This window comes from Astatotilapia calliptera, chromosome 17 (genome assembly GCF_964374335.1).
Source record: "Astatotilapia calliptera chromosome 17, fAstCal68.1, whole genome shotgun sequence".
Taxonomy (NCBI): Eukaryota; Metazoa; Chordata; class Actinopteri; order Cichliformes; family Cichlidae; genus Astatotilapia; species Astatotilapia calliptera.
Genome location: NC_137438.1, coordinates 6,814,246 through 6,828,655, shown reverse-complemented (window position 1 = coordinate 6,828,655; position 14,410 = coordinate 6,814,246). Strand labels below are relative to the sequence as shown.

The 14,410-nt window shown below is 43.5% G+C and overlaps 1 protein-coding gene across 2 annotated transcripts in view; it reads left to right on the top strand.

Moving 5' to 3' along the window:
• kank4 (KN motif and ankyrin repeat domains 4) overlaps positions 1-14,410 on the top strand; it is a 106,245-nt gene that overhangs the window by 78,864 nt on the left and 12,971 nt on the right. For both annotated transcript variants that reach the window (XM_080292188.1, XM_026146223.2), the window contains exons 2-4: positions 4,057-4,130; positions 4,713-8,216; positions 12,969-13,062. In XM_080292188.1, coding sequence (XP_080148314.1) covers positions 4,112-4,130; positions 4,713-8,216; positions 12,969-13,062 — 3,617 coding nt within the window. In that variant the 5' untranslated portion in view covers positions 4,057-4,111. The remainder of the gene's footprint in view (positions 1-4,056; positions 4,131-4,712; positions 8,217-12,968; positions 13,063-14,410) is intronic.

The following is a 14,410-nucleotide window of genomic DNA, read 5'->3' as shown; positions in this document are numbered from 1 at the left end:
GTCAGATCGTGTGCAGCGACTGTCAGTCAGATGATCGGTGTTTCTCTTTGTGTGTCTGTGTTTATCTGTTCATCTGTAACTGAGACAACAACTTTGCTCTAGGTCACCTCTTCTTTTCATTATTAAGGTTCAGTCTGCACAGGAGGGGACAGGAGGCCAAACAGAGCTTGTCACAGCTCCTGTTTAGGTCCCTGGGTGGACTGGCTGTCATTTTGATTGATTATATTGCCATCTCATGTAATGCTTGCCTTGCAGTATGTCCTCACTCGGCACTGCCTGACACATTTTTTCCCACAAACTAGACCACGAACTTACTTCAAAATAATCTCAGCACTTTGTGGTACAAACATTTGATTTAATTTGGTGCATGGTTGCTTGAAAATGTGATCAAAAATGACAAGTGGTTAGTCAGTAGTGAGATTCTTCATCCGGGTGACTTTTTTTTTTTAATGTTCTCATCCACACGTCAAAGAAGTCATCACAAATGGGGAAACTACCTCTTAGAAGACAGCGTTTCTATGTTCCCACTAGACTTTTATCTTCTTTGAATCTAAATACAGCATCAAAACAAGAAAAATGGCTTTCACTGTTGCACCGTTGCATCCATCGAATCAGCTGTCTGCAGTGACTTGAAACTGAGTGCTAGAGGTATTATAGAATACAGAGCATCAGTGAGGAGTGTAAAACACTCATCTGTAGTATTCATATACTACATATATGGTTGTGGAACTCCTAAAAATAATGAAAATGCTAATTTAAGCCTCTTAGCTACCTTAGGTGTCGACGTTTGAACTCCAGTGCTTATTAAAGCACAGCCTCGGGCACTTATGTGCTATATGTCTCATACATAGCAGGTATCCTCTACAGTGCCATAAATTTGCATGGAAATTGCGTGAATAATGTGTGCCTATTTTCTAAATAGCCTTAGAGCTGATATTTGGCTGCTCATGCAGCTGCTCGTGTTCATTTAATATGGATTTGAACTGTGCAACTCACTCAAAGTTGGGCAAATTGCCGTTATTTTTACTGTGAGTATTGGATATTTTATTAGAAGCTTTTAGTCCTTAAAAGTTTTGACTCCACATTCTGAATTCTTTTCCCTCTCACATAGGTCTACTGTGCAATAAACTAATTGTAAAAAAAAAAATGTCATAGCAGCTCTGGTTTATTGGCTTCTCCATGTGGAACAAATTATGCAAACATTTGTGAGCTTGTCCTCGGTTGTGCTGACCTAAGTGGAGCCTAAAGGCTGACGAAAGGCGAGTTTAAGCTAATGGGTACAGCGGCACTGCAATTAACTGCAATGTGCTACTAATTTTTGCTTTTTCTTGGCAGACCTAAATGTTTTTCGTCTTCAGTGGGGTACCCAAGACTGTACAATACTGTAGACTTTAGAGGGACTTTAGACAGACTTTAGAGGGAAAACCAGCACACCGCAGACCACGGCCTCTCTGTGTGAGGATCTAAACGTATTCTACGCTAGATTCGACACAGCGAACACCATGAGACCGGACAGTGTGCGCACCGCGGATGACGTCAGTGCGCACACTGTGTCTGAGGAGGATGTGCGGAGGTGCTTCAGGAAGGTGAACGCACGCAAAGCTACTGGTCTGGACGGGATTCCCGGCCGCGTCCTCAGGTCATGCGCGGCTCAGCTGGCTGGAGTGTTCACGCACATCTTCAACCTTTCCCTCTCTCTGTCAGTAGTCCCAGCCTGCTTCAAAATGGCCACCATCGTCCCTGTACCCAAATCCTCCACCATCTCCTCATTGAACGACTGGCGACCTGTAGCCCTGACCCCCATCGTAAGCAAATGCTTCGAGAAGCTGGTCAGGGACTTCATCTGCTCTGCACTACCCGACTCACTGGACCCTCTACAGTTTGCATACCGCCACAACAGGTCCACTGATGATGCCATAGCCCTGACACTACACACTGCCCTGTCACACCTGGAGAAGAGAGACACGTATGTGAGAATGCTGTTTGTAGATTACAGCTCAGCATTCAATACCATCGTTCCCTCGAAGCTGGACAGGAAACTGCAGGATCTAGGACTGAGCAGCTCCCTCTGCAGCTGGATCCTTAGCTTCCTGTCTGACAGACGCCAAGTGGTCAGACTGGGCAGCATCACCTCATCCCCCATCACACTGAACACTGGTGCTCCACAGGGGTGTGTACTGAGCCTGTACTCACTCTACACCTACGACTGCACGGCCACTAACAACTCCAACATCATTGTGAAGTTTGCGGACAACACTACAGTGGTGGGTCTTATCACCAACGGTGATGAGACGGCTTACAGGGAGGAGGTCAGCGCCCTGACCCACTGGTGTCAAGACAACCATCTCACCCTCAACGTCGCAAAGACAAAGGAGTTGATAGTGGACTTCCGGAGGTGCAGAGAAATACACACCCCCATCACCATCAACGGCGCTGCTGTGGAGAGAGTGAGCAGCTTCCGGTTCCTTGGCGTACACCTGGCTGAGGATCTTACGTGGTCAGTACACACAAACAAAACAGTGAAGAAGGCGCAGCAGCGCCTCTTCTTTCTCAGGAGACTGAAAAGATTCGGCATGAGCCCCCGCATCCTCAGGACCTTCTATCACTGTGCCATTGAGAGCATCCTCACTGGATGCATCACCACCTGGTATGGCAACAGCACCGCCTACAACTGCAAAGCTCTCCAGCGAGTAGTGCGGTGCTCTGAACGGATAATTGGAGGTGAGCTTCCCTCCCTCCAAGACATCTACAGGAAGCGGTGCCTGAGGAAAGCGGGGAGGATCATCAAGGACTCCAGTCACCCCAGCCATAAACTGTTCAGACTGCTTCCATCAGGAAGGAGGTTCTGCAGCATCCGGTCCCGTACCAGCAGACTGAGAGACAGCTTTTTCCATCAGGCCATCAGACTGCTGAACACGTCATAGACACCTCAGCTTCACTACTGGAACTTTAACATTATGCACTCCATACTGTACAGTAACGCCACTGTTTTGCACGTCTCACTCTGTATATTTTATTTTATATATTTTATTTATTGTTTACTCTATTTAATTTGTAAAATATGTGTACACACACACACACACACACACACACACGTAGAAAAATATTTAGTATACACATCCAGAAATGCATATACTATTATATATTGTACATATATTTATTAGTTTCAGATGTAGCCATTCTTGTATTTTGCTTGTTTACATTATTGTATTTTGCACAACTCTGTTGCTTGTGAAGCTCGCACACAAGAATTTCACTCACATGTGCTGTACCAATGTACCTGCACATGTGATGTGACAATAAAAGTGATTTGATTTGATTTGATTTGATTTGTATGTGACTGCATATTTATTTTTAAACATACAATGTGCATCCATTTATCATTTTCCTAATAAAAATAAACTAATGAGGCACAGTAGTTCAATTCAGTTTTATTTAGATAGCACCAAATCAGTTGCTTCAAGGTGTTTTCTATTTTAAGGTGAAGATCCTGCAATAATAGAGAGAAACCCCAAAAATCAGGGGATCCCCATGAGCAAGCACCTGGCGACTGTGGAAAGGAAAAAACCCCTTTTGACAATATGAAATCTTCAGCATAACCAGGCTCAGGGAGGCGCAGCCATCCAACCTTAGAGTGAGGGGAGGAAGACAAGATAACAGATACACTGTGGAGAGCCAGAGTTGAAATATAACAGTCGTGTGTATTAAGTCTGCCTGTTTTATATATAAAAAATATCATATCTCTAAGAAATTGTTTTGTCTTATTTTGGTGGCTTCACTAAATCAGTGAAAACATATTACAAGAATCTTGGAAAGCAATAACTTCACTGTGAAAAATTTTCTGGTCCTTTATCTGCAGGGCTCACATGCTTTTGTCTTGGTTTGTTTTGTTTGATTTAACAGAACTGCCATTTTCTTGATATTGAAAAAAGTCCAAAGGCATGATGTAAATGCCATAAATTTACTCTTGCAGAATTTGGTTCTATTTGCATAATATTAGTGGGCGATATTTCAGTTTCTCATGTTTCTCTCTCATTTCTGCTTTTTTTCTCCCAGGCTGTTAGCTCCTACTCTAGCAAACACAAGTAGATGACTGAGAACTCGGCCTCCCATGATGGACAAGAAAAGTGGTGAGTGTCGCCAAGCCTGTAGTTAAACAAGCAATCCTCTGTGCTTCTAACATGTGCAGCAACCTTTTTTAACAACTGTGAGAAGCTTAATAAGTCAGACTCTATTTTTTGCTTTTATTCCAATATATAATCTAGTTCATGACATAAAAGGTGACATTTTTATCTCGCTGTTCCTTTCATGTGGCCAAAAACAGCTATGGGCTTATTTCCTTCAGGTGATAACCACCCCGTCTCATACTGCATTCATAAGTTGACACAGCATGAGCAGCATTTTACATGCTGATTAGTTTGTTTTGGCGCAATCACTGCATGATAATTACTTCCCAGTAAGTGATCGGGTTTTACATAATGAAGCACTGTGTGTTCGGCACAGTACAGCCTGTTTGCACGAGGGGGTGAAAAGAATTAATAATGCTGATGATGTGTGATTTGGTTCATGTTCTTATTGTAAACTAATTGCACATGTTTAGTTCTTTCATATCGGATACTACAGTATTACTATGACTAGTCACTGAAGTATGAAAATAAGCACCAACTAATGACTTATTTCATTAATGAATCATTTGATGTTAATTCTTACAGCCAATGGCTTTCAGTCCAAGGCCAGTGAGGGTGGTGTTCAAAGGAAGCAGCTGCCCTACTCAGTGGAGACTCCCTATGGCTTCCACCTGGATCTTGATTTCCTCAAGTATGTTGATGATATTGAAAAAGGCAACACAATCAAAAGGGTCCACATTCAGCGCAGGGTAAAGGGCCCACCTAAATTCAGCACTCTGCCCAGAAATTTTAGTCTTCCTGGGCATGGAGTAAGGCCTCCCCCAAAGGAAAAGGACAGTACTTGGTCTGGGACGTCTACCCTGGGTCCCAAGCCTAAATCACGAGTGACAGAGGTTCAACAGATCTTTGACTTTCGAGCAAATGAAGGCGTGATTTCCAGCCAGAGCTGCAGGGGGACCACAAGTCAAGGAACTGGCTATGTTTCAACTAAACCCAAAGATGAAGTAGGCGCGGGGGCTCGCGGTGCTGAAGACAAAACTGGGGGGATTCAGATTCAGAGTCGTCCAAATCTGCTCAGAGCATCGAGCATGCCCATCACGCTACAGCAGCGTAAGAGTTCAGATTCAAGCAGTCCTGACCGTACCGTGGGAACACCAGAAAACGGCTCAACAGAGAACATGTTCCGGGCTTCACCAGACGTAACAGAAAGACGCTGTGTTCCCCAAGATCGAGCAGGTCTTCACCAGCAGATTACTGTTGCACTGAAGCGGGTCAGAGAGCTCGAGGAACAGGTCAAAACCATCCCAGAACTGAAAGCTCAGATCTGCTCTTTGAGGGAGGAGCGGGAGCAGCTGCTTCTTCAGCTACAAGCTCAAGCCAAGGCCCAGGCTTCCAAATTATCTGCTACAGTACCAACAGGTTACGATTCTAGGACAAATAATCAATCGCAAGGACAGAGACCTTCACAGGAGATGAAGTTAGTCCTAAAGACTCAACCCACTGGACGTTTAGAAGACACAAGTCTTGGGCCATCAAACCAAGCTGCAGGGAAGGAGAAACAAGGTGAGACAGAGAAAACTAACGTGTTACTATCTGAAGTGGAGAGCTCGGCACAAGGAAAAAGTAGCATGTCCTCAGCACAAGAAGTGGAGAGACAATCACTGCAGCTGGACATACTTGAAAAACAAAAAGAAACAGAGAGTCCACTGGGACAGACAGTGCAAAAACTGCCACGAGACATTTCAGGGGAGGAATTACTATCTATCACAGTGGCTTTAAAAGAAACAGAGACTGCAGCAAAAGAAGGAAAACCAAAGGATCCAGATGATATGCAGAAGTTGCAGGAGAAGCTAACAGTACTAGAGACTAAACTTATTCAGGCTAGCCAGGAGCTAGAGAGCACTAATGCTCTTTTGAAACAGCAAATAGAGGAGAACAAGCTAAAAGAGGAGAGAATACTACAACTGAGTGAGGGAACGAGAGTGGAGGTTTGCACCGCACATGAACGTCCAAGAAGAGAGAGCATTGACACAGGGACAGTGACAGAAAGGATAGATTTTACCCACCAAGAAACAGAGACAGAATCGCCTGGTACTGTAGATCAGGGGACAGACACTGAAAAAATCTGCATTGAAGTGTGCATACCAAAACAAGAGACTAAAAGTACAGATCAAGGACCAGTGACGGGAAAAGCTGACACGCATGACCAGGAGACAGAGATGGAGGCGGCGATAACAGCGACAAGTCCACCGAGGCCCAGAGCCAACAGCATGGAACGAGGCACACTAACCGAGAGCATCATCACCCTGGATCAGATGACCGAGACCCCCGTGGCCGAAAGGGTAAACCAAGTCACAGAAACAGAAGGCGAGATGGTGACGGACCATCCTCACAGACCGAGGGCCAGCAGTGTTGACAGAGGGACAGAGACAGAAAGGGTGGGCACTGTGGACAGAGTGACAGAGACAGAGGTAGCCCAGAGAGCAGACCAGCAGACTGAGACAGAGATGGAGAGACGTCATGACAACAACCCAGCCAGAGGTGTAGAAGCAGAGAGTCAAGTGAGTGAGAACACAGGCAGCCAAAGAGACGAAGTCGTGGTGAGCGAAAGAACAGAAGACAGGGAAACATACGAAAGAATTAAAAGAGAGAGTGAACGTTTAGTTGCTGAGGTTTTATCAGAAAGCTCAGCGGCAGCTGTAGAAAGCATAAAAACTTTAGATGTTGTTAGGAAGAATGAAGAGTGCGCCAGTTCGGCTGCTAAAGCAGTAGAAAATAAGATTAAAGTGAGTTCCGAACAAGATGACTCAGAAACAAAAGAAATTACAGAAGTGGTTGAAACAAGACCAGCTGCCCTACAGAGAAGAGACCAGCTGCCCTACAGAGAAGAGACTACAGAGAAGAAAGAAACAGGAGCCGGGGAGGTTATGTCTGCAGCAGTCAAAGAAACTGTAGCCGCTGACACTGTTGCAGTAACTGAGGGGAATTCAGCTGTGAAGACAGCAGCTCCTGTAAGACCACAAAGAGGCAGGAAACCCTCAGTGGAGCAAACTCAGCCGTCACCTCCTCAACTTCAGGTGGTGCCTGTGCGTCCTCGTAGGGGATCCAGTGAAACTCAGACCCAGCCGCAGACGAAAACCCAGCCCCAGGTGCAGGAACAGAGTGCAGCTCAGCTTGAAGCTCGGTCCCCAGAACAGCTCTCTGAAACACAGGTAAAACATCAAACACCGTCTGTGCCTCAGGTTGAGGACCACACTATAGCAAAGAAACCTCCTGGAGGGTCTGGAGAGAAGCAGTCTGAATCTCGACTTCAGTCTGAGACTCAGGCCTTGTCTCCGGGCTCTAGTGAAGTCCAAGTCAGGCCTAAATCAATACAAGCGCAATCTCAAACTTCTGTACCTCGGCGGGACTCAAAAGAGCTGAAAGCACCGCAGAGGGTGTCTGGTGCATCACACACTCCTAGACGGGGATCGGGAGAAGCCCAGACCCAACCACCTCGCCAAGCGTCAAGCGATGCTCAAACTCAACCTCAGGGTTCACGTAGAAGCTCCAGTGAGGCTCAGGCCTCTCCGAAAGATGCCAGTGAGACACAGTCACTGCGCAGAGGCTCCAGTGAAGCAGCTCAGCGCCGTGGCTCCAGTGAAGCAGCTCAGCGCCGTGGCTCAAGCGAAGCCCAGGGTTCACGTCGCGACACCGGGGAGGCCCAGCCTCCTCGAAGAGGCTCCAGCGAATCACCAACATCGCCTGCAGCTTTGGGTCAAGTTGTAACTCGGATAACGGGGCTGCTAGGAGAGCAGTGGGCACATCTCGGAAGCAGCTCTGGCACTCAGCAAACAGCCAGCCAGCAGGAGAGCGCGAGCACACAGAAAAAGACGACAGGGAAAAGAGCAGAGGCTGGAAAGGCAACGTCAGCCAAGCCAGCGGGGAAAGCAGCCCCAGCAGCAGCAGCGACAGGGAAACCAGCGGGGAAACCTGGTACTTCCAAAATGAGCTCCATTCAGAGCCAACTGGTCAGCTCCCTCAGTGTCCTCTCTGCCTTCTACTCCCCAAGCCAGAAAGCGGCTGCTGCCAGCAAACAGCAAGAACAAGGTAGGCCCGTGGTTCATCTGTCTGATAGCTGCTCACCTATTTGTATTAGCTAAAGCCATTTCTCTCTTATAGTCACTGAATAAATCCTTTCAAGGAGCATAATGATGCATTATCCATGCCGCTTCATTACAACATGTCCCTTATGATCTATAATTGTCATGAAGTATTATAAATGTGTACAGCTCATTAGCCTGAAACATTGACTTCTCTCCCTAAAAAGAACTCCTGCAGAAACAGCCAAACATTTTCAGTGTGGTTAGACAAATATCCATGGTTTCACTTGTATAGGCGCATCTTAGCCCTGCAAACTCTTACAAATGGTGCGTTCACAGCACAGATTTTTTTCATTGCAACTTGAAACCACACTGCTCCCATTCAATTACTGGGAACATTATACTCAAGTTGATATGCTGTCAAATTATCACTTCTCCTGCTTCTATGAATAGTACTGTACTACAAAAGTACTACAAAAGTTTTAGTGTGCCTTAGTCATGAAATTAGATGCTGTAATAGGATCGCGATAGAAATAAATGACATTGCTTAACTTATTTTAAGGTTAATATCTTGAAATTGATGTGCCTTTTCTTTCTGGAGAGTGCAGGCATTGTTAATATAAGACATATTACGCAGAGCACAAAATACACTGAGCACTGTTGCTACAGTAAATGTCAGTTTTACTCTGAAATGCAGAGTGGAGGAGGGATGAGGGATGGGGAGCTGGGAATAGGCATTTTTTTCTGTAATATACAAGAGTGGAAAAAAACACACATTACTAAAAACTGTCAAAATGACATGGTTCAGTGACCTTCAAGAGCACACGTACACATTTCTTGTTCCCCACAATATATGCAAAGACAGAATCACACGGCAAAGTTCACACGTGTGGTTAAGCATCTGTTTACAGTACACAGTCGAATGGATCCTTAAGCACCGGTCCTCACACATATATCAAACAGATGACGCCTCTCTCTTCCCTCCCCTGATATGTCTCTCCTGTTTCTGGTCATGGTACTCACTCGCTCAACTATCACACACATATTTTATTTTCAAAGTTCATCTACAGTTCAGTGCCGGGAGCACAGTGTGGTACAGGAGTGTTTTTAAGTCAGGTTTGGGATGTGCGTATTTCAGACCCATTTCTGAGGTGCCTATGGCTGATGTGAAGTTTCCCAGTGTGGCCTTTTAAACGTCTTATCATCTTCTGTGTGTGTTAAAAAGAAACGCCTACTGCTGCATTGAGGAATTCACTCATTCTAGTCAATCTGTGCCTTGAGTGAAATATCTCTGACAAAGCGAAGGAGGGTTAAATCACACAACTAATTTATTTATTAGGAATTAGGAAAAGGATATTTTTATATTTCAAGTATGTTTCTAACCCTCCTCTCCATGTTGCTCTCCTGGGAGGTACTAGATCTAAAAGCATCATTCTTCTTAGATGGTGGTCCCTGGGAATTTTTTTTAAACTGGTATTTTTTGGCTCAAAGCTACGGTCTTGTGTCCTTACATAAAACATTACAGATACTCTGCACCATGTCTGCTGTCACGCACAACTGAGACAGCTATACTGGGCTCACAGCCAAAGGGAGTCAGCATAAGAGCCCACACAGAATCAATTCCTGGGCAGTTACATACATAAATGGGCCTGGCAGAGTCAAGGTTGGATGTTGTCAATAAGGTGTATAGTCTTGACCTGTATATATTTCCATGGAGAATACTTCGAGGCCTTAGTGTGTACTTGGAAAGTTAAATCTAATTAAAAACTGAAGTATGTGCTTTAGATTTCAGTTCAGCAGTCTTAATTGTTGTCTTTGTATAGAGTATAGCAAATGGGGCTCTAGCTTTTCTGTTCTGTGTTAACACAAGCTTTCCACATCATTTGATTGGCTGTACTTACTCGTTGTTTTTTTCCCAATATCTTCCAGGCTCAAAATCACTGACATTCACATACAGACACAAGAGCACACAGAAACAAGCAGACAGACATACAGCGGGGCAAAAAAGTATTTAGTCAGCCACCGATTGTGCAAGTTCCCCCACTTAAAATGATGACAGAGGTCAGTAATTTGCACCAGAGGTACACTTCAACTGTGAGAGACAGAAAGTTAAAAAAAAAATCCATGAATCCACATGGTAGGATTTGTAAAGAATTTATTCGTAAATCAGGGTGGAAAATAAGTATTTGGTCAATAACAAAAATACAACTCAATACTTTGTAACATAACCTTTGTTGGCAATAACAGAGGTCAAACGTTTACTATAGGTCTTTACCAGGTTTGCACACACAGTAGCTGGTATTTTGGCCCATTCCTCCATGCAGATCTTCTCGAGAGCAGTGATGTTTTGGGGCTGTCGCCGAGCAACACGGACTTTCAACTCCCGCCACAGATTTTCTATGGGGTTGAGGTCTGGAGACTGGCTAGGCCACTCCAGGACTTTCAAATGCTTCTTACGGAGCCACTCCTTTGTTGCCCGGGCGGTGTGTTTTGGATCATTGTCATGTTGGAAGACCCAGCCTCGTTTCATCTTCAAAGTTCTCACTGATGGAAGGAGGTTTTGGCTCAAAATCTCACGATACATGGCCCCATTCATTCTGTCCTTAACACGGATCAGTCGTCCTGTCCCCTTGGCAGAAAAACAGCCCCATAGCATGATGTTTCCACCCCCATGCTTCACAGTAGGTATGGTGTTCTTGGGATGCAACTCAGTATTCTTCTTCTTCCAAACACGACGAGTTGAGTTTATACCAAAAAGTTCTACTTTGGTTTCATCTGACCACATGACATTCTCCCAATCCTCTGCTGTATCATCCATGTGCTCTCTGGCAAACTTCAGACGGGCCTGGACATGCACTGGCTTCAGCAGCGGAACACGTCTGGCACTGCGGGATTTGATTCCCTGCCGTTGTAGTGTGTTACTGATGGTGACCTTTGTTACTTTGGTCCCAGCTCTCTGCAGGTCATTCACCAGGTCCCCCCGTGTGGTTCTGGGATCTTTGCTCACCGTTCTCATGATCATTTTGACCCCACGGGATGAGATCTTGCGTGGAGCCCCAGATCGAGGGAGATTATCAGTGGTCTTGTATGTCTTCCATTTTCTGATGATTGCTCCCACAGTTGATTTTTTCACACCAAGCTGCTTGCCTATTGTAGATTCACTCTTCCCAGTCTGGTGCAGGTCTACAATACTTTTCCTGGTGTCCTTCGAAAGCTCTTTGGTCTTGGCCATGGCAGAGTTTGGAGTCTGACTGTTTGCGGCTGTGGACAGGTGTCTTTTATACAGATGATGAGTTCAAACAGGTGCCATTCATACAGGGAACGAGTGGGGGACAGAAAAGCTTCTTACAGAAGACGTTACAGGTCTGTGAGAGCCAGAGATTTTCCTTGTTTGAGGTGACCAAATACTTATTTTCCACCCTGATTTACGAATAAATTCTTTACAAATCCTACCATGTGAATTCATGGATTTTTTTTTCACATTCTGTCTCTCACAGTTGAAGTGTACCTCTGGTGCAAATTACTGACCTCTGTCATCATTTTAAGTGGGGGAACTTGCACAATCGGTGGCTGACTAAATACTTTTTTGCCCCACTGTACTTATAACACTAGCCCAAAGAAATACAGTCGCCGTTTGCAAATTGTTGTTGTCTGTTACCTAATGAGATAAAAGTCAATAACAATGTAAATGTAAGTGTACTATGTGCAAATGTAAATATAAACAAAATACAATGATTTACAAATCTCACCAACCCATATTTTATTCATAATGGGATGTAGAAACCATATCAAATGAAACATTATTAGCTCATTTTGAATTTGATAGCAGTAACGTGTCAAAAAAGTTCAGGTAGGTGCAACAAATGGCTGGAAAAGTAAGTGGTACTAAAAAAAAGAGCTAGAGGAGCATTTTGGGACTAAAGTTTATAATAAACTTGTGTGTAACATGATTGGGTATAAAAAAAGAACATCGCAGAGAGGCAACATTTAACCAGTTTGCAAAAAAATTGCATCTATAAATTGGAGAATGATTTCAGAATAATGTTCCTCAATGCTATATTGCAAATACATCATCTACAGTGCATAATATTATCAAAAGATTCTGCAAATTTGGAGAAATCTCTGTGCGCACGGGACAAGGCTCAAAATATTGGTTGCTTGATGCTTGTGATTGAGGTGGCAGACCTTTAAAAACAGGCATGATTCTGTCATGGAAATCAGTGCATGGGCTCAGGGACACTTCTAGAAATCTTTGTGAACACAGTTCATGAAGCCATACGCAAATGTAGGTTAAAACTTAAGAAAGCTGTGAACATGAATCAGAAACGTCACCATCTTCTCTGGGCCAAAGGTCATTTAAAATGTAATGAGGAAAAGTGGAAAACTGTTCTGTAGTCAGATGATTTAAAATGTGAAATAAAGGATACCGCCTCCTCCGTACTAAAGAAGAAATGGACCTTTGGGCTCATTATCAGTACTTAGCTCAAAAACCTGCATCACTGATGTTATGGGGCTGTATTTATTCTAACCATAAGCCTGTAAAGGTGACAGATCTTAAAACACTGAGACACTGTGATGTCCTCTGACTCATATCACACTGTTTAGTTGTGAGGATGTTTCAAATAACTTGAACTTGAACACACACACAAAATATACATGCACACACCCAAATTCCACAGAAACCCTATTAATTTTTACTTTCCTCATTTTTATTTTTCATCTTCTCCTCTGCCTCTCGCTCTGTCCTCCTCTTCACTAGGTCTCAAATCCATCATGAAGAAAAATGGTGGAGCAGGCAAGCAGGGGAACAAGGGAGCCAAGAAAAACCTGAAGTTTGTGGGGGTGAATGGAGGGTAAAATCTTCTTTTTAGTCATCGTCCAATCTCTTTGTGATTTATATCTTTGTGTGGGCTGAAATGTGTTTTGTGCACTTATATTTTCATGCTTTTGTCAGTCTTCATCCTTATAGGAAAAATAATGTGTTGCCACTTCTGATTAATGTAAAAAATCCCCTTTTATCTTGATTTAGTTCATTAAAAGTATTTTTTATTAGGTTTGATGTGTTACTGTATGCAAAGGGGCTTCAAGTTTGATGGATTACCCACAAATGTATTTTTCAATGTTGTGGTTAATCCACATAACCACACATTATGTGAAAAAATTCAGAAAGAGCAAAAGATACAGGATTGTCTGAGAAATTTGATTTGATGTTATTTGATTTCTTCTTCTTTGTGTGTAGAAATCCACAGGCGACAGTTTGGATTTTCATGCACCTGTATTTCAGGCTACATGAGGTCCATTCGTAACAAACACTCTTTTCATTCAAGACAAAAAACTGTCTGTGCAGCAGTGTTAATCTTTTGTCATTTAGCCACGTATGCGTCAGCTTTGTCACTGTTTTAAACTTGGATATTAAGCTGTACTTCAGACATCTGCTTCTTGCTGTTTGTCAGGCTCACTAAAGACACGTTGTCCTGAATCTGACCTTGCTGCTGCTTCTGCTGGTGTGCTAATATGCCTGCATTAATGTGTGTTTAGATTATGTGATATGCATGCATAGTTTCTGTTGATGGCACCTAGGTGATTGTGCTAGCGTGCTTATGTCAGCATTTGCTGATGCTGGTTGAAGTGTGTGTGTGTGTTTATGAATTTAAAGTATGGGGATGGCAGTGGTTCTCAATTTTTTTCTGGCATTGCTCACACAGTGCAATTTTCTGTTATTAAATCTAAGGAAGGAATTGTATTTTAGTGAAATAAAACTCAAGAGCAGTTCAGTAATTCAGTTAAGTGGTTTTTCTGTCTCAATTATATAACTTCACTATACTTAAATGTTTTTCAGGCTTTATTGACCTGAAAAATTCTTCATAAAGAATATCTTTACGGTGTCATCTTTAAGATGCTTTGCAGACTTTGTTGTGCTGCTGCTCAAGTGGTTAGCTGCTAGTGGAGTGAGAGGCTTCTTGTCTAAGCTGCTGTGCTGGTATCAGTAATATTGCAAAGGGGTATTTAATGTGTTAGCAATTTTTAGCATCGATTAGCATCCGCGTATCCTGTTCTTTAAACAACTAAACTAACTTTATCTAAACTACTGGAAAAGGGAAAAAAGTACCACTGTGTTTTCAAAGTTTTGTTATTGAGAAGATAAGTATTGGTTCTGGTGATTTACCTACTAATGAGGTAGACAATCACAAAGCAGGAAAA